The 20531-nt window shown below is 46.8% G+C and overlaps 2 protein-coding genes across 7 annotated transcripts in view; both read left to right on the top strand.

Moving 5' to 3' along the window:
• Positions 1–2686: 2686 nt before the first annotated feature.
• LOC115073110 (oligodendrocyte transcription factor 3-like) lies at positions 2687–4669 on the top strand. Its single transcript, XM_029571281.1, has one exon. It carries the CDS (start codon positions 3416–3418, stop codon positions 4376–4378), a length of 963 nt encoding a protein of 320 aa, XP_029427141.1. The 5' UTR covers positions 2687–3415; the 3' UTR covers positions 4379–4669.
• Positions 4670–7988: 3319 nt separating this feature from the next.
• Positions 7989–20531, top strand: part of LOC115073545 (BSD domain-containing protein 1-like) — a 40290-nt gene continuing 27747 nt past the window's right edge. The window contains exons 1-5 of one of the 6 annotated variants that reach the window (XM_029572063.1): positions 7989–8043; positions 9577–9637; positions 10383–10499; positions 10770–10937; positions 20386–20440. In XM_029572063.1, coding sequence (XP_029427923.1) covers positions 8033–8043; positions 9577–9637; positions 10383–10499; positions 10770–10937; positions 20386–20440 — 412 coding nt within the window. In that variant the 5' untranslated portion in view covers positions 7989–8032. Of the gene's footprint in view, positions 8044–8301; positions 8495–9346; positions 9379–9576; positions 9638–10382; positions 10500–10760; positions 10938–20385; positions 20441–20531 lie in introns of those variants that run through there. The other 5 variants (XM_029572062.1, XM_029572064.1, XM_029572058.1 and 2 more) reach the window with 5 other exon arrangements.

Below are 20531 nucleotides of genomic sequence, written 5' to 3'. Positions count from 1 at the left end.
ACAGATGGATTTTACAAGCCTGCTTTTTAATATTAAAAAGCTAAATGTATTGTAACTCTAAAAGTTATATTTTTTCCTCATGTCTAGGACAATACCTTGATCAGCTCCTAATGTACAGAGCAGATATTCTGCACTAATTAGCATGTATAAATACTCACTGAACTACAAGGGTCTTGTTTTTTTTAAATTAGAAGTAAAAACATGATGCATTTTTTCTCTAATGACATGTGAACAACAAGATCCTTCTTCTATTGGTCATCAGACTGGGCACAGCCCCATCTATCCAGGGCTAGATTTAAGATGTTGTTGCCTATGTGCAGGACTGGAAATTCAGGGTCAGAGGGAGGGTGGTTGAAGTGCCACAACAGCAGCCCTTTGAAACAGATTCCTCTTCAAGTACAGCGGCAGTTACTCCCTTAACAGAAACATGGGGGTAACCTGCACGGAGCGGCAGTTACTGCCCTTAAGAGAAACATGGGGGTAACCTGCACGGAGAGGCAGTTACTGCCCTTAAGAGAAACATGGGGGTAACCTGCACGGAGCGGCAGTTACTGCCCTTAAGAGAAACATGGGGGTAACCTGCACGGAGAGGCAGTTACTACCCTTAACAGAAACATGGGGGTAACCTGCACGGAGCGGCAGTTACTACCCTTAACAGAAACATGGGGGGTAACCTGCACGGAAGCGGCAGTTACTGCCCTTAAGAGAAACATGGGGGTAACCTGCACGGAGAGGCAGTTACTACCCTTAACAGAAACATGGGGGTAACCTGCACGGAGCGGCAGTTACTGCCCTTAAGAGAAACATGGGGGTAACCTGCACGGAGAGGCAGTTACTACCCTTAACAGAAACATGGGGGTAACCTGCACGGAGCGGCAGTTACTGCCCTTAACAGAAACATGGGGGTAACCTGCACGGAGCGGCAGTTACTGCCCTTAAGAGAAACATGGGGGTAACCTGCACGGAGCGGCAGTTACTGCGCTTAACAGAAACATGGGGGTAACCTGCACGGAGCGGCAGTTACTGCCCTTAAGAGAAACATGGGGGTAACCTGCACGGAGCGGCAGTTACTGCCCTTAACAGAAACATGGGGGTAACCTGCACAGAGCGGCAGTTACTGCCCTTAACAGAAACATGGGGGTAACCTGCACGGAGCGGCAGTTACTGCCCTTAAGAGAAACATGGGGATAACCCTGCACGGAGAGGCAGTTACTACCCTTAACAGAAACATGGGGGTAACCTGCACGGACCGGCAGTTACTTGCCCTTAAGAGAAACATGGGGGTAACCTGCACGGAGCGGCAGTTACTGCCCTTAACAGAAACATGGGGGTAACCTGCACGGAGCGGCAGTTACTGCCCTTAAGAGAAACATGGGGGTAACCTGCATGGAGCAGCAGTTGCTACCCTTAACAGAAACATGGGGGTAACCTGCATGGAGCAGCAGTTACTGCCCTTAACAGAAACATGGGGGTAACCTGCACGGAGCGGCAGTTACTGCCCTTAACAGAAACATGGGGTAACCTGCACGGAGCGGCAGTTACTGCCCTTAAGAGAAACATGGGAGTAACCTGCATGGAGTGGCAGTCGCTACCCTTAACAGAAAGATGGGGGTAACCTGCACGGAGCGGCAGTTGCTACCCTTAACAGAAACAATGGGGTAACCCGCACAGAGCAGCAGTCACTACCATATGAAACTTGCTGAGCAGACTGGATGGCCATATGGTCCTTTTCTGTGGTCATTACTGTGTTACTTTGTAAGATGATACTAGCTTCTGTTGCAATAAATATTTTTCTAAGTTTTATAAGAATATTCAGATGAAGGAGCCAGTCTGGCAGAGTTTGAGCTCACAAGTACTAAAAGCAAAACAAGCACTGGGGTGATCTGCACCGTGTGGCTTTGGTACAACTGGAGAGTCCGGGTGAAGGATATGAGAGAGTGGGAACTTTTGTGTGCATCTGTCGATGGTGAACAGGTTGCTGCTTGGCCATTTTGCTCTTTTTCTGCTGTTTATTATGTTACAATCTGTCATTTCACTTTCTTGTAAAGATCTTATATAGAAAATTGATTCACACCGCACCATGAAGCCTCAAAGAAGAAAACTGGTCCTAATCAAAGCAGATGCCACATTACTACCCTCTGGCAAACAGAGGAGGGAAGGGAAACCTGTAAGTCAGAGATGAATGTCCAAGTATTCTTTGTGGCAGCTGAGGCTTATGAGGGTCTCTGAACCAAGGAGAATGGGGAAGTGCCTAGGCAGATATATTTGGGAATAAATCTGGTTACAAAGATTAGAGTTAGTTCTGTAGACTGTGTTGATTTTGAAATGTGACTATAACTGTTTATCCTACAGAATATAACAAATATTGCAGTAATCTTTATAAGAACAGTGCAGGATTGCAGGCAGAGAGTGGCTGGTGAGGTGCAGAACTGGACTACGCCACAGGCGTTCCTCTAGTCCCTTGTTTTCAATTCATTCAAAAGAATTCGAGTTTTCAAGAAGATACTGGCACTAAATATGTTTTCCAATTTATTTGTTTGTTTTTTATATACCGTCATTGAACATAAGTCATCACATCGGTTTATATATAACAAATTAAAAAAGAAAAGGTTACATTGTAATAAAGCGTAGAGAGTAAATGGATACAATAGTAGTGGGAGAATTCATTATAGAGGAGGGGAAATAACATATGATTTGCAAACATGAAATAGAGTGATGATGATGATGCTTTCTCAAAGAGCCATGTTTTGTTTTTTTTAAAGTAATATGGGAGCCAAACTGGAAAGTTTGTGGTAAGGCCCACAGACACAACAGAATACCACAAAGCAAAGTGGGAAAAATATCCACAGGGGCCCAGGGGACATGTGACTTCCACAAGCTTCTCCTAACAGGACGGCTAATAATATTTTGCAAATTTCACAGTTAATTTTTGCCCTCACAGTTTGCACCAGTAATCAAAGCAAACCCACCCAGATTCTTCACTGGGAAAAAGTACCTGCAGAGACGTGTACCTGGGTTTTCTGTAGGTTCACTTTCCAGGCAAACACATACTCCTTGTTCCTTCTCCGAACTAATCCTAGCCACAGGAACACCTGCAAACAGTGCAGGTAAAATTCCGAAGGTTGTAGGCGAACACGTGTCACGTAACCTGCATGCACGGTAGGTAATTTGCAGGTAAAACTGTTTTACTTTGAAATAATGCTTCCTGGGCATAATGTCTTCACATCTCCCTTCTGCTCCAACCTCCATTCCTACTGCAAACCCTGGCTGGAAGAGTTGAAAATGTCCCATCTCAGGATTTATGGCAAGATTAGAAAGTTGCAGTTGCTGGATGTTTGCTTTATGGTAAGCATATTAACCATCTGCATATTAACAGTGGTACAAAGCATACAGTAGTGAAGGTACAGAGCTGAACATGCTAGGAATGTGGGTAAATATTAACTGCGCCAGTGAAAGTGCCCCTGTGATTAGGTGTCATTTGAAGCAGGTCATTGTATATCTGTATTGTTTCTTTTGTAACCAGAAGTGTATAAGTAGCCATAGACCTGCAGGGGCCTCATTACAATCATCCACCCAGAAAGAGAATCGTGAGGAAAAAAAGCAGAAGCACCAGGATGGTTTGCATTTCAATCCACAGTTAAGGAATACCAGACATTTAACCTCCTCCTCCAACCTGCCAAAGACAGCAAGCCCAGGGATTGTTGGGGGTGCCCGAACTGGAGATCCAGCACCGAGGACGGACTTAGAGGTAGGACCCATGTCCAGCAGAGGTTCTTCCCCATACTTGGAAGAAGCAAGAGGTACCAACCAAATGTTTGAAGCCTTTGGTAGAGAGAAAAGAGGATGTCGGGGTGGCAGTTCCCCACAATCCAGCAGAGCTGGGGGTTCACAGAGAGGTAGGAAGGACTGTTCAGAGAACCAGCAAGAACTAAGGCTAAAAGTGAACAGCCGAGAACGTAAACGTATGCACGATCTGAATCAAGCCATGGATGGGCTTCGGGAGGTTATGCCCTATTCTCCAGGCCCATCTGTTCGGAAGCTTTCAAAGATTGCCACTTTAATGCTGGCCCGCAATTACATCCTCATGCTGTCCAGCTCCTTAGATGAGATGAAGAAACTGCTGAGTGAGGTTTATGGAGGTCTGAGCTGTGGGCAGGTCCTGGCTCCAGTTCACAGGACATCTCAGTCCTTGCCCTCTACGACGGGCACCCCTTCAGCTCTGCCCATGGCAGAAGGACACCTGGGTTTCAGATCCTCGTGTCTGGATGGACAGCAGCATCCAGCGGTGCCCTTGAGCTGCCCCTACAGGCCCACCTCCGGAATGCTGTGTCTGTGTTTCATGTGTCAATCAAAGACGACCACCTGTCTTCCTCAGTAAAGTAAAGCAAAGTATTGCGAGGTCTTTTCATGTGTCCATCAGGGTGTTGCAAGTCTACAATTCTTTATAGTTTATTCTCATCATGTCTTAAAACCAACTCCTAGGAAAGAGAGAAAGGTGCTTCTCTTCTGACTCTTGAATTAACCGGTTTGTAAAAGAAAAGTTCATGCATTATTGGATTATTTTTCATCCTAACCCATTTTTATCAGTTTATGTATTTTTGCTTTGTGTTGCAAGGAAAAGACTGTACTTTAATTTTTTTCTAATCTAACTTATCTTGTGTTTTCTCAAAGCAGCTAAAGTGTTTTTTACTTTTTCTAAATAAAAATAATGTGAATTGTTGCAGATAGCTTTGATATTTTGTTCGCCTCTCATCTGAAATGTGCTCAGATCTACTTGTGTGGTGCTTATGCGAGATAGGACACACACAGGAACACGGACTGCACCCTCAGGACAAGAGGGGCTATTGCATGGATAATTCAAATCTGACTTTAAGAAAAGTAGTATAAGGACAACATTTATAACTGATTGAAATGAATTATGTTAGTAAGAATATTTCTAAGTAAGGATTATATTGTTCTTATAAAGCACTGTAAAAAAATGTCTGATTCTTAAAAAAAAAACCCCAAACAAACAAAAGCAAATCTAAAGATGTGAAAAACATATAGTCCCATGCTTCCCTCCCATCTCAAGGTGGCTTGCAACCCGTATAAAAGCTGGGAGGAAGCTCACAGCACAGAGTTAAAGCGTGACATTGCTGGGAGGAAGCTCACAGCACTAGTTAGATGAGACTGCTAGGAAGAAGCTCACAGCACTGGGATTAAAGGGTGACACTGCTGGGAGGAAATGCACAGTACTTGATTAAAGGCTGACCCTGCTGCGAGGAAGCTAACAGCACTGGAGTTAGAGTACACTGCTAGGAGGAAGCTCACAGCAGTTGGTTAAAGGCTGACACTGCTGGAAGCTCACAGCACTGAAGTTAGGTTACACCATGGGCAGGAAGCACACAGTGCTGGGGTTAAAGGGCGACATTGCTAAGAGGAAACTCACAGCACTGGCGAGGTTATACAGAAGGGAGGAAGTGCATAGCGCTGGGGTTAAAGGATGACACTGTCAGGAGGAAACTCACAGCACCGGAGAGGTTATACAGAAGGGAGGAAGTGCATAGCGCTGGGGTTAAAGGATGACACTGTCAGGAGGAAACTCACAGCACCGGAGAGGTTATACAGAAGGGAGGAAGTGCATAGCGCTGGGGTTAAAGGGTGACACTGTCAGGAGGAAACTCACAACACTGGAGTTAGGTTACACTGCGGGCAGGAAGCACATAGCACCAGGATTAAAGGGTGACACTGTTAGGAGGAAGCTCACAACACTGGTTAGGTTACACTGCAGGCTGGAAGTGCAGAGTGCTGGGGTTAAAGGCTGACACTGTTAGGAGGAACCTCACAGCGTTGGGGTTAAAGGGTGACACTGCTAGGAGGAAGCTCACAGCACTGGAGGTAGGTTACACTGCAGGCAGGGGGCTCACAGAACTGAGATTAAAGGGTGACACTGCTGGAAGCTCACAGCGCTGGAGTTAGGTTACACTGCGGGTAGGAAGCGCATAGCGCCGGGGTTAAAGTCTGACACTATTAGGGAGAACCTCACAGTGCCAAGGTTAAAGGGTGACACTGTTAGGAGGAAGCTCACAACACTGAATTTAGGTTACACTGCGGGCAGGAAGCGTATAGCGCCGGGGTTAAAAGGTAACACTGCTGGAAGCTCACAGCACTGGAGTTAGGTTACACTGCGGGCAGGAAGCGCATAGCGCTGGGGTTAAAGAGTGACACTGCTAGGAGGAAGCTCACAGCCCTGGAGTTAGGTTACACTGCAGGCAGGAAGCTCAGCACTGGAGTTAGGTTGCACTGCGGGCAGGAAGCTCACAGCACTGGAGTTAGGTTACACTGCGGGTAGGAAGCTCAGCACTGTAGTTATGTTACACTGCGGGCAGGAAGCGTATAGCGCCGGGGTTAAAGGGGGACACTGCTAGGAGGAAGCTCACAGCACTGGAGTTAGGTTACACTGCGGGCAGGAAGCGCACAGCACCGGGGTTAAAGGGTGGCACTGCTGGAAGCTCACAGCACTGGAGTTAGGTTACACTGCGGGCAGGAAGCTCACAACGCCGGGGTTAAAGGGTGACACTGCTAGGAGGTAGCTCACAGCACTGGAGTTAGGTTACACTGCGGGCAGGAAGCTCACAACGCCGGGGTTAAAGGGTGACACTGCTGGAAGCTCACAGCACTGGAGTTAGGGTACACTGCGGGCAGGAAGTGTATAGCGCCGGGGTTAAAGGGTGACACTGCTAGGAGGAAGCTCAGCACTGGAGTTAGGTTGCACTGCGGGCAGGAAGCTCAGCACCGGAGTTAGGTTACATTGCAGGCAGGACGCACACAGCACTGGAGTTAGGTTACACTGCGGGCAGGAAGCTCACAGCGCTGGGGTTAAAGGGTGACACTGCTAGGAGGAAGCTCAGCACTGGAGTTAGGTTACACTGCGGGCAGGAAGCGCACAGCACTGGAGTTAGGTTACACTGCGGGCAGGAAGTTCACAGCGCTGGGGTTAAAGGGTGACACTGCTAGGAGGAAGCTCACAGCACTGGAGTTAGGTTACACTGCGGGCAGGAAGCTCACAGTGCTGGGGTTAAAGGGTGACACTGCTAGGAGGAAGCTCAGCACTGGAGTTAGGTTACACTGCGGCCAGAAAGCGCACAACGCCGGGGTTAAGGGGTGACACTGCTAGGAGGAAGCTCAGCACTGGAGTTAGGTTACACTGCGGCCAGAAAGCGCACAACGCCGGGGTTAAGGGGTGACACTGCTAGGAGGAAGCTCAGCACTGGAGTTAGGTTACACTGCGGGCAGGAAGCTCACAGCGCTGGGGTTAAAGGGTGACACCGCTAGGAGGAAGCTCACAGCACTGGAGTTAGGTTACACTGCGGGCAGGAAGCTCACAGCGCTGGGGTTAAAGGGTGTCACTGCTAGGAGGAAGCTCAGCACTGGGGTTAGGTTACACTGCGGGCAGGGTGCTCAGCACTGGAGTTAGGTTACACTGCGGCCAGAAAGCGCACAACGCCGGGGTTAAGGGGTGACACTGCTAGGAGGAAGCTCAGCACTGGAGTTAGGTTACACTGCGGCCAGAAAGCGCACAACGCCGGGGTTAAGGGGTGACACTGCTAGGAGGAAGCTCAGCACTGGAGTTAGGTTACACTGCGGGCAGGAAGCTCACAGCGCTGGGGTTAAAGGGTGACACTGCTAGGAGGAAGCTCACAGCACTGGAGTTAGGTTACACTGCGGGCAGGAAGCTCACAGCGCTGGGGTTAAAGGGTGTCACTGCTAGGAGGAAGCTCAGCACTGGAGTTAGGTTACACTGCGGGCAGGGTGCTCAGCACTGGAGTTAGGTTACACTGCAGGCAGGAAGCGCACAGCGCTGCTCCGCCCCTTGCACGTCCTTAAATCTGTCATAGTGTGACGTCACGGATCCTTTGTTGGGTGTTTATTTTCAAATCGTCACCAGCCGCCTCGCGGTGACGTCACAGCCGGAACCGGATGCATCTAGCGATAAATCCCGCCCAGCGCGAGGTTATAGGTCAGTAAATATTGATGATGTCACGCGGGCAAGATGGCGGAAGGGTGAGAAAAGCAGTTTGTGCGTGTGAGAGCTTGAAGCGAGGCAGAGCGGGAGCGAGGCAGGGTGGTGATCGCTCCCGGCTCAGCCCTGCACGGGGCAGGTGGCCCGGACACCTTGGGAGGGCTGCGGCCGGCTCCCAGCCTTCAGGCACGGACTCAGCCAGGCCTGGTTTTTGCCCCGCTGCATGCAGGGACTTGTGGTTCCTGCGTTATTTAAAAGAGAAATTGGGACTACGAGTCCCAGCATGCAGCATGAGAAGCCCGGGCCTGGCTCGCCCTGCCCCAGATCACGGAGTCTCCGCTGATAGTGGGGCAGGGTCCGCACTGCGCACGCAGGCCTGGAACAGGAAGGCGCCAGAGAGTCCCAGAGCAGGCTGGAGAAGCACGGGGGCCTCGGCCTGTAAATGAGCAGCGCCTGTGTTTATTTGGTTTATATTCCGCTCCTTGCATTCAGGTACTACCGTACCACCTCGCTTCTCCAGCCTGGATTCTCTGTGCCATGGAAAGGAAGCTCGGAACCACTTTCCTTACTTTCCCAATGAAACATCAGAAATGCCCTCCTGGGTAGACCTAACTTTCATCAAGCTCAGCATCTTGTCTCTGACGGTGGCCATCCAGGTTACATGTAGCTGGCAGGATCCCAAAGCAAAGACCAAGCCTTACAACCGTACAAGTATTTGGCAAATCCCAAAGAGCAGATTTCTTTCTATGCTCTTATTATTACTTATCACTTCTCTAGCACTATTAGACTTGTGCCACATTAAACTTGTGCTTTTATATGATGTGCAATGTTTGTGGCTGTGTATGGGTATATATAGCGAGAGAGAGCAGATACTATTTTTTGGACCAGGATAATTTACATATATATCTAAAAATAGTTTAAATTATAGCTACAGTAATTGGGGTACAATTGGAAGGGGCAGGTAGGGGGAAAGAAAACAAAGCATCTTAGGTGGTGGGTGTACACAGCACTGTACCAGTTACACATAGAAGTATGGTCCTTTCTCTTAGAGCTTATAACTCTTACACAGATGTTCAAGAGTTTATGTGCGAGCTCCAGCAATCTTGGTGGTTTTTGAAACATTTCAGTATGGGGGATTACTGTCCAGATTTCATTGTATATGCAAAAAGAATCAAAACTTTCTGTTGAATAAAAAAGACTTTTTGTTTGTCTATATACCTGGAAAACAAACTCTTCTCAGAGAAATAGTTGCTTATGCTGGATGAATGGTATTAAAAAAAAAAAACAAACTACACTTTTAAAACTCTGGAACATGAGATTCTAAAATAGATGATCACATCTGGGAAGCCTAGATGGAATATGTCCTTGGTATTTCTGTAAGTGGCAAAAAGTGTTCTGCACACTCCCAGCTGACTTGGTTTAAGACTTTTGGCATATAGGAGGGATTGATGCAACAAGGACTGCATGTGTCCTCTCTTCAGTGGTTCACCCTTTTGGGCTGGTCTGTAGAGTGTGTCAGACTGAGTCCCTGTAGTTTTTCCCATCTGTAATTCATTTTTGGTCTCTTGTTCCAGTGAAGACGGGGGCTGGTGGAGGAGCTGGCTGCAGCAAAGCTACCAGAACGTCCGAGAGAAGGTAGAACTGGCAGGATCCATCGTCTGTCCTAGTCTGTATATTTTTGGTCATGTTGGTACATGTTTTTTGGTACTGTCTATTACTTTAAAGTTAGAAGTCTCTTTCCAGGTTGTAAACCCTGAAAAGATTCTTACATTTTAGAGCATTCCTATCACAGTATAGCAACAATGACAGTTTTGGTTCATAGATCATTGTTCATCCACACAGGATCACTTCAGCTTCAATCTGATTCCTAAATTTTGTTTTGGTTGATGTCTCAGTCCTGTATAAGGACCCAGACAGATCATAATTATAGTTTCAACTGCCTGTTTTGCTATAATGGCAGGACAGAAGCCTAAAAACAAGTTGGCAGAGACGTAAGGCCCATTTGTCTGCCAGATTTAATTCCTAGTTCAATTTCATAGATCTCAGTTGATTTCTGGCTTTCCCTTTACTACTTCACAATTAGGGATCATTTGTGCCTATCTGTTTTATGCCACTGCTTCCTGTAGAAGCCATTTCATGCAGCCATCAGCCTTCTGTGAAGAAATATGTTCTGATGTCACGCTGAGTCCACTCCCTTGGAACCTCATTTGATAACGTCCTAGTTCTAAATATGAATTTCTTCTGACAGGCTTGGTGTTTGTGCATTCTGTGTCCCCTCCCCATATCAGTTCAGGCTCATGGGATTAGTTGATAGGTGATTTAAGTTTGCCTTTGTATGCTGACCTGGGTTTCACCCTGACCTATTGATGTTCTTTTATAGTCTGTAGAAGCCTTGGAGTTTATAAAACGAGATCTTACAGAATTTTCACAAGTAGTTCAACATGATACAGCGAGCACCATTGCTGCTACAGCAAGTGTGGTCAAGGAGAAACTGGCAGTGAGTATGAACCTATGAGGTGGTGGGGGTCACTGCTGCCTCCAACCTTTCCTTTCCTTATCCCTCCCCCAGCCTTCGTTTTGGGGCCACAGTAACATCTGTCACCTCTTGGGCCCATTCAGCCATTCTCAGAAGGCAGTTTCGTCTTGCCTTTTTGACTGGTTTTGTCCTGGATGTTTGTTTTCCTCTTCCCGCTATCGAATTATCACTGAAAGGGACACTCTGTATTAATTTTAGTGTGTTTTGTTTTTGTAATTCTTGTCTGAAAAGACAGAAGGCACAGCTGGCACAACCGAAAAGGTGAAGAAAGGGCTGTCTGATTTTCTGGGCGTCATCTCGGACACATTTGCCCCTTCACCAGATAAAACAATTGACTGTGATGTCATAACCCTGATGGGCACGCCATCGGGCACAACGGAACCCTATGACAGTACAAAGGTACAAATGAGTAAGCTGCTTCCATTTTCCCTATTGCCTAGAAACATGCAAATTCCTTGCAGGAAAAGTCATTTATTTATTTTTTTAATTTCTGCATTTTCAAAAGTCATTACAACAAATATTTGTAATTGTATACAGATAAAGCAATAAATGAAAAAGGTAATACAATTCATACTTCACTATTTTAAGATTCTCTGTTTTCTCTCAAGGCAATACCAGGGTAAACCAATTATAAATGAGCGATTTAAAAGAAACAATACAATACAGAGAAGAGTAATACATCACCCCTCTCATTCTATCCAGAGATAACTGCCGGATCCTATTAATTTGCTCTTAGCCTATTCCCGTGTTTGGGGGATGGAATCCAGAAAAACCTGTAATTGAGATACCTCCCAAAAGACACATTTATGCTCCAAATATTTTATTTCACACCTGCATGGATATTTCAATATAAATCCAGTACCCCTGGCAAGAACTTCCGATTTTAATCTCAGGAATTCTTTCCTTCTAATTTGGGTCGTTCTTGCTAGGTAGGGTATGTACATACCTGTTGTCCGTGAAATTTCTCCAAACGATGTCTAAGAAATAAACTGAGAACTGTATCTCTCTCTGTTGGAAACAGGATACAAGAAGCGTGGCTCTAAGGGGTAGATCTGTATCAATTACCTCTTGCTTTTCTCTTTCAAGTCTTGAAAGTATATAATAAACTTTTGCTAATGCTGGTATTGATTGACTAGGCATTTTCAATATACATTGCAAATATTCCTTGAATATTTCCCAGGAAAAGTAATTTCTTAAGAAAATGGAGTGGAGGGGAAAGCTTATCAAATGTATACTGTGTAAAACCTTTTCAGATGGTTCATCTTGATTATGCCTGAGCCCTCCCCCTGACATAGATTTACTTTCTGATCTCAGTTGCTTGAACCTTTTAGATCTGGCAGGCCCTAAGGGAGTGGGATTATGTACGCAGGAAAGGGTGCCACTGTGTGTGTGTGTGATATTTTAGAAGAGAGGCTTATTAGATCACACTGCAGTGTGTGTGTGCGTACCCAATTAATTACTTTAAAGCGTTAGGGATGCAATTTCCAGACTTTGGGCAGTTGTGAGCACATGAAAGGAGGTGAATCTTGTGCAGTTTTCAAGGCTGTAAAATGAGTATTTTTGGCTGGCAAACTATGCACTGCACCTTGAACTCTGCATAGCGACAAGCTGGCAGGCAAAATCCTGATCCAAATGGAGAAGTAGATAGAATGCTAGACTGTGTGCTTATCTCATTCTTCTATTACTTGCTTATTAGTATAAAGGATACAAGTTTTAATCCATACATCAATTACAAATTCAAGAAGAGAACTGTGCATGCCCTAGAACAAGTCTGCTGGTAGTTGGCTGTTAGCTACTGCTCTTCAGTCATTAAAATTGGCCTTGATATTTGTCATTGTAGGACTCTATCTTCTCTCAGTATTGTTCTGTGTGTGTTTTCTCTCTAGATGTATCCTAGTCTGTGCAGTTAAAAATATGACAATGAATTACACTTTTATTTATTTATTTATAACTTTTCTATACCGAAGTTCAAATAACAGCGTTACTTATCACTACGGTTTACATTACAACCATAAAACTTCTAGTGTCATTTAAGGGGCTTTTTCTATATAAAATGGCAGAGGCTGTACCTAAAGTTGAGATAATTATTTGTTCCCTGTACGTACTCGGATCAGTCCAGACTGTGGGTTATGCCTCCCTTCCAGCAGATGGAGACAGAGAAAAACTTGAAGGGCATCCTCTCTTAACCTGGTGTGCCTCCTGCATCCCTTCTGTCTCCAGCAGATGGAGGTAGTGCAAACCCTGCAGTCTTGCCCTGTTCTTGGGTTTAAGGCAATTTACCTTTTTTAAAAAAAAAAAAAAAAAAAAAAAAAAGTTTCTCTAACAAGAATCAAGCAAAAAATAAACAAAAAAACAGAGACATCGATTCCTCCCAGGGGGTAGGTAGGTCTTGCGGGGCCGTCCCCCCGGTAGTAGGTAAAGGAGCTGGAGTTGGTTACCCCGCAGGGCTCCAGGCAGGTAAGGCGCCGGGGTAAGACACCAGTGGTCCGGTCCCTCTTCTCCCTTCGCTGATCAGCCAGAGAAAAAAAAAATTAATTGAAAGCAGCCTGGCAGTCACCTTTTTTTAGCGGCTGCTTTCCGTTCAGCTTCGAGTGCGACACCAGCGCGTTTTGTAGAGTTCTGACTCTCTGCCGCTTCCCTCGCTGCAGCGCCGTTTTTCCACAATGCCGCGGCCATCTTCATACACAGCCTGCAGGGAGTCTTCGACCAGGCTCTCCCGTGCAGGCCTCTGCTCACGGTGCCTTTCAGGAGAGGAAGAACTAGAAGCACTTTCAAGCCCCGAGATGCAGTTAAAAGGCCAGCACCTCAGGCCGATCAGTTTCCCCTCAGGGCGGGAACGGCGGCCATTTTTAGTACTTTCAAGAGGCTCAAGCCAGAGCAATGGGGACAGTAAAGCTCCCACCCGATCTCTCCCGTGTCTCTGCCAGTCCTGGGAATCACTCCGATCCTGACCAGGACGATTTTTATGAGGTGCCAGAGCCCCTGGGGGGGGGGGCGGGGTGGGGGGATGAGGCTGGCTCTAATGCTTTTTCTTTAGTTTTTGTGCTCTTTATGCACAAAGCGTTTTTGGCTTCCCAGTCTTCTCAGGGTTCGGCTGCTTTTTTGAGCTGTCCTTCCGCCCCCCCAAAATGGCCAAGCATTTGGACACACCAGCTTCTCTGCGGGTCGCTAAATTGCGGAGTCCTTCACCTGTGCCTGGATCTGCACAGGCGGCGCGGGGTCAGAGGAGGACCTGGGAAAGCAGGCTCCTTTGGACGGGGACGATCCGAAGGTCAGTCTTTCATAGGCAGGAGTTGGACCCTCTGATTCCCTCAGTATTGTCTGAGCTTGGAGTGGACCTTCCTCAGCATCCTCTCCCACAGGATTCCGAGGACCCGGGGCTAAAGGCTCCCACCAAAGCTTTTCCTCTTCTTCCCATGCTTCAGCAATTAATGACCCGGGAGTGGGATGTTCCGGATGCCGGCTTGAGAGTAAGTTGAGCTATGGATAAGCTATATCCCTAGACTGAAGAGTCTCTGGAGCTGTTGGTCCCCTAAGGTGGACGCTTCAGTTTCGGCTGTCACTAAAAGGACCACTGTCGCAGGAGCAGCGGCGCTCAAGGATCTTCAAGATTGGAAGCTGGAAGTTCTCCTCAAGCATATCTTCAGTGTGTCCACTCTGGGCATACGAGCAGCAGTGTGTAGTATCTCCGAGCGAGTCTCCGCTGGGTCCAACAATTGTTAACTTCCAGAGACCTCCCTCTGGGCGAATCTGAGCAGGTGGAATGTTTGGAAGCAGTGATTGCATATGTAGCTGATGCTCTATATGACCTTCTTCGAACCTCATCTCCCACCATGTCTTCAGTTTCGGCAAGGCGGCTCCTCTGGCTGCGTAACTGGTCAGCGGATGTATCATCCAAAGCTCAGTTGGGTGTGTTGCTGTTCAAGGGACAATTTCTCTTTGCTGACGACTTGGAGCAATTGATTAAATCCTTGGGTTTTCCTTCCACCCGATCACTTTTCCGGGGCCTATAGAGATTTTGTCAGAGCAGACCACAGCCTGTAGGACAGACAGCCATCGACTAGGCTGCAGTCTTGTCTTCCTCCTTTCGAGGGCGCAGACCCACTCGGGATGGTAGCACCGCTCCGGCCGTTGGCTCAAAGACTTCTCAATGAGATACGGCTGGCCCATCCCTCGATTCCTCACGTGAGGGGATGATTATAAGAACATAAGAAATTGCCATACTGGGTCAGACCAAGGGTCCATCAAGCCCAGCATCCTGTTTCCAACAGAGGCCAAACCGGGCCACAAGAACCTGGCAATTATCCAGAACTAAGAAGATCCCATGCTACTGATGCAATTAATAGCAGTGGCTATTCCCTTAGTAAACTTGATTAATAGCAGTTAATGGACTTCTCCAAACCTATTTTGAACCCAGCTACACTAACTGTACTAACCACATCCTCTGGCAACAAATTCCAGAGCTTAATTGTGCGTTGAGTGAAAAAGAACTTTCTCCGATTGGTCTTAAATGTGCTACTTGCTAACTTCATGGAATGCCCCCTAGTCCTTCTATTATTCGAAAGTGTAAATAACCGAGTCACATCTACTCGTTCAAGACCTCTCATGATCTTAAAGACCTCTATCATATCCCCCCTCAGCCGTCTCTTCTCCAAGCTTAACAGCCCTAACCTCTTCAGCCTTTCCTCATAGGGGAGCTGTTCCATCCCCTTTATCATTTTAGTTGCTCTTTTCTGTACCTTCTCCATCGCAACTACCGTATATCTTTTTTTGAGATGCGGCGACCAGAACTGTACACAGTATTCAAGGTGTGGAATGGGCCAGAATAATCTCCGACCAGTGGGTTCTAAGCATTATAGAACACGGCTACGCTTTGGAATTTGCTCGGCCTTTTCAAGATTTTTATCTCGTATCCCCTTGCGGGTCCTGCGCCAAATCCCAGATCGTCTGGCAGACGATCGATCGCCTGCTGTCCCCAGGAGCGATAACATCTGTCCCCCAGGACGAATGGAATACGGGATGATACTCCATCTATTTTGTGGTCCCAAAAAAGCAGGGTTCCTTCCACCCTATTCTAGACCTGAAGAAGGTAAACAAGGCTCTCAAGATACCACACTTCCATATGGAAACTCTACGCTCTGTTATCGTGGCGGTATGCAAAGGCGAGTTCTTGGCATCCCTGGATTTGATGGAAGCATACTTACATATATTTATCAGCAAGGACCATCAGAAATTTCTTTGCTTCATGATCCTGGGCAGACATTTTCAGTTTTGCGTTCTACCGTTCGGTCTGGCCACGGCTCACCGATGTTCATCAAAGTTATGGTGGTGGTGGCAGCAGCTCTGCGGTGACAAGGTCTTCTCATTCATCCCTACTGGATGACTGGCTCATCAGGGCGAAGTCGAGGGACCTTTGCATAGAAGCAATCAGGAAGGTAGTCAGTCTCCTGGAATCGCTGGTTGGGTGGTCAACCAACCCAAAACCAACCTTATCCCGTCAGTCGATGGACTTCCTGGGAGCCTGGTTAGATACCAAAATAAGAAAGGTATTTCTTCCACTGGACCGCATAACCAAATTGACGGAGCAAGTTTGGTGATTGTTGTCAGTCCCAAACTTTGGGGAGTGGGAGTATCTACAGGTCCTCGAATCCATGGCATCCACCTTGGAGTTGGTCCCCTGGGCCTTTGCTCATATGAGACCATTACAACGAGCATTGCTTTCCCGTTGGGTCCCCAAGTCTGAGGAGTTCCAGTTCCCTCTGCCACTCACCGATCTCGCAAGATCCAGTCTTGGATGGTGGCTTTGCCTGCATAATTTGTCGCACGGCATAGACCTCTAGGTCCCGTCTTGGATAGTGGTGACCACTGATGCCAGTCTCTCTGGCTGGGGGGCGGTCTGTCAGTCCCACTCAGTCCAAGGCCAATGGTCAGAAGAGGAATCGAGCTTGTCTAAACCGCCTGGAGACCAAGGTAGTTTGATTAGCTCTGTGGCACTTCCTTCCCTTGTTACACAATCAGGTAGTCAGAGTTCTGTCCGGCAATGCGACAATGGTAGCTTACATCAACCATCAAGGCGGCACCAAGAATCAAGCCATAGCTGAAGAAGTGGAACAGCATCTTGCTCTTCTGGCAGCGTCTCAGATCGCCGGAACAGACAACGTACAGGCGGATTTCCAGAGTGGGAACTGTCTGACAGAGCGATGGATCTTATTTCTCGACTGTAGGGGTCTCTCTACATTGACTTGATGGCGACGCGAGACAATGCCAAGGCTTCTCGTTTCTTCAGTCACAGAAGGGATCACGGAGCAGAGGGAGTCAATGCGTTGGTGCTTCCTTGGCCAACCACAATACTCCTGTTTGTGTTTCCTCCATGGCCCCCGATGGGCAAGGTTCTCCGCAGAATAGAGGTTCATCCAGGAAGTGTGATCCTAGTCACTCCGGAATGGCCCCGATGGCTGTAGTTTGCAGATTTAATCAATCTGGCGGTAGACTGACCCCCTACGGCTCGGCCATCTTCCAAATCTGCTTCATCAAGGCCCTGTTTTTTGACCGGGCAGATCGCTTTTGTCTAGCGGCTTGGCTTTTGAAAGGAGAAGGTTAAGGAAGAAAGGTTATTCGGAGGAAGTAATTACTACACTACTCCAGGCCAGGAAAACATCTACATCTGTCATATGTCAGGGTCTTTAGAGTCTTCGAGACGTGGTGTCGGGAGCTTGACATCCTTCCCAGACAGGCTTCTGTGGTTCATATTTTGGCGTTCTTGCAAAGCGGCTTGTCAAAAGGCTTGTCTTATAATTCCCTCCATGTGCAGGTGGCGGCGTTGGGTTCTCTTGTGGGCAGTTCGGTTGTGTCCTATCCGGTTGTGGTGCATTTCCTCAAAGGAGTGAGGCATTTGAATCCCCCTGTCCGTCCAATATGTCCGTCCTGGAGCCTTAATTTGGTGCTTAGAGTTTTGTGTGATCCGCCTTTTGAGCCCCTTAAACAAGCCATGGTGAAGGACCTCATGTTGAAAACGGTATTTTTGGTGGCTGACTGTTCAACTCACAGGATCTCTGAGCTGCAGGCTCTCTTGTAGGGAACCTTTTTTGACGATTTCTGATTCGGGAGTCTCTCTTTGGACTGTGCCTTCCTTTTTTACCAAAGGTTGTCTCTGCTTTTCATTTAAGCCAATCATTTGAGCTCCTGGCTTTTCCAACTTTATCGGCCAATGCTCCACGCGCTAGAGAGCTCAGTCTGTTAGATGTCAGGCAATCTCTGTTACGTTACTTGGAGGTCGCACATCCTTTCAGATCATTGGTCTTGTGGAGCGTTGCCAAGAAGGGTCAAAAAGCTTCCAAACCAACAATTGCGCGATGGTTGAAAGATGCTATTTCGCCCGCTTACATTTGTAAAGGGTGGCCTGTTCCTGAGGGTCTAAAAGCTCATTCAATTTGGTCACAGGCGGCTTCTTGGGCTGAATCTCAGCTAGTTTCACCACAGGAAATTTGTAGGGCAGCTACATGGAAAACACTTCATACATTTGCACGTCACTACTGCTTGGATGTTCAAGCTCCAGATGTCAGTAATTTTGCCAGTGGAGTTCTTCGCGTGGGACTTTCATCGTCCCACCCTGAATAGGGAAGCTTTGGTACATCCCAGCTGTCTGGACTAATCCGGGTTCGTACAGGGAAAAGAAAATTGGTTCTTACCTGTTCATTTTCATTCCTGTAGTACCATGGATCAGTCCAGACACTCCCCCCAAAGAGGCTCCGATAGTCAGCGCTCATATTACGTTTTTATTGCAGAAAGCTAAGGAAGAAGACTACAGGTTGCTTTCCTGTTTAAAGTTCTATTGTTCTTAAATGTTCACTTTTGCTTGTTTCGTTGTTATTGCTTGGATAATCTTTATATGTACACCCTGGAGGAGAGGAGGAGCAGAGGTGATATGATACAGACTTTCAGATACTTGAAAGGTTTTAATGATTCAAAGACAACGACAAACCTTTTCCGTAGGAAGAAAATCAGCAGAACCAGGGGTCACGATTTGAAGCTCCAGGGAGGAAGATTCAGAACCAATGTCAGGAAGTATTTCTTCACGGAGAGGGTGGTGGATGCCTGGAATGCCCTTCCGGAGGAAGTGGTGAAGACCAGAACTGTGAGGGACTTCAAAGGGGCGTGGGATAAACACTGTGGATCCATAAAGTCAAGAGACCGCCAATGTAGAGTGGGTGGCTCACCAGAAAGATGGCTACTGCCCGGAGACAATACCCTTATTAAATAAACATACAGATGCTTACTGTGACTCCAACATCGCTCTAAGCTTCAACGGCAAGAGGAAATGTGGAAAAAAGGATTTGCTATCACAAAGAGGGGAGTAGCTGGCTTGTTACGGCGGTTACTACCCCAAACCAAATAAGCCTAATACTTCACTTTCCAAGCATATACAGCATAGTTCTCTGCTTCAACGGCAGGGGAGAAGAAAAGAGGGTTCGCACTCACAAAGCGGGGAGTAGCTGGCTTATTACGGCGGTTACTACCCCAAACCAAATGTGCCTGATACTTCGCTTTCGATGCATATCCAGCATGGCTCTCTGCTTCATGGCATGGGAGAGGCTGATACATCAAGCATTTCCAGCATAGCTCTCTGCTTCAACAGCAGGGGAATAAGAAAAGCTGAGGCTTCACGCATATCCAGAATAGCTTCAACTGCAGGGGAGAAGAAAAAAAAAAAAAAAAAAAAAGGATTCGCACTCACAAAGCAGGGAGTAGCTGGCTTGTTACGGCGGTTACTACCCCAAACCAAAAGGGCCTGATACTTCACTTTCAATGCATAACCAGCATGGCTCTCTGCTTCATGGCATGGGAGAGGCTGATACATCAAGCATTTCCAGCATAGCTCTCTGCTTCAACAGCAGGGGAATAAGAAAAGCTGAGGCTTCACGCATATCCAGAATAGCTTCAACTGCAGGGGAGAAGAAAAAAAAAAAAAGGATTCGCACTCACAAAGCAGGGAGTAGCTGGCTTGTTACGGCGGTTACTACCCTAAACCAAAAGGGCCTGATACTTCACTTTCAATGCATAACCAGCATGGCTCTCTGCTTCAACGGCAGGGGAGAAGAAAAACAACCAACAAGGGCTGTAAAACATAGTCTGGGTAAAACAAATAAGCATGGGTGTAGCTTGCTTATTGCGGCGGTTACTTCCCCTACTACCCCTAACTAATCAAGCTAGGTATTTCACTTGGATGCAGCTCCATCACCGCTCTCTACATTAATGGTGGGGGTGGAAGGGAAATAGAACCAAGAGTTAAGAGAAAATGATAAGTATGAGAGAAAAAAATGTGTGAAGCTTGCTGGGCAGACTGGATGGGCCGTTTGGTCTTCTTCTGCCGTCATTTCTATGTTTCTATATATTGAAAGGATGCAGGCGGCGCACAAGGTTAAGAGAGGATGCTCTTCAAGTTTTTCTCTGTCTCCATCTGCTGGTAGGGAGGCATAACCCAGCAGTCTGGACTGATTCGTGGTACTACAGGAACAAAAATTAGCAGGTAAGAACCAATTTTCTTTTTGATTTGGTTTGATTGCTAATCCATGCAATATTGTCAAAGCAGTTTACAATGTCATCACATTACATACAATTAGAATTAAACATAAAACCATGTTTAAAAAAACCCTAAACAATTTAAAACCTTAAAATAATAAGAAGTAATAAAGATGGGCCAAGCAGAATAAGGAAACGGTAAAAATTCTAGAAACATCAAGTGTTTGAGAGTGAAACCCTATTTTCAAACACATGGAATTTGACACTTTTTTCCCCTAATGGCCAATGGGATAGAGTTGCAGGTTGAACTGTGTGTGCTCTGTTCTAGGCTCGCTTGTACAGTCTGCAGTCTGATCCAGCCACTTACTGCAATGAACCGGATGGTAAGTCTGTCTCTGAGACTCACTATCTAGGCAGAGTTGAGACTTGTAGTTAGACTTGATCAAAAAACAGGCCACTGACCACAATCAACAG

The sequence above is a fragment of the Rhinatrema bivittatum genome, chromosome 11, assembly GCF_901001135.1.
Source record: "Rhinatrema bivittatum chromosome 11, aRhiBiv1.1, whole genome shotgun sequence".
Classification (NCBI taxonomy): Eukaryota; Metazoa; Chordata; class Amphibia; order Gymnophiona; family Rhinatrematidae; genus Rhinatrema; species Rhinatrema bivittatum.
Note: the sequence above shows the minus strand (reverse complement) of the source record. Positions and strands in the feature narration are given on the sequence as shown.

Coding starts and splice junctions, on each gene's coding strand:
- LOC115073110 (XM_029571281.1), top strand. CDS start 3,416: ATGCTAGGAATGTGGGTAAATATTAACTGCGCCAGTGAAAGTGCCCCT.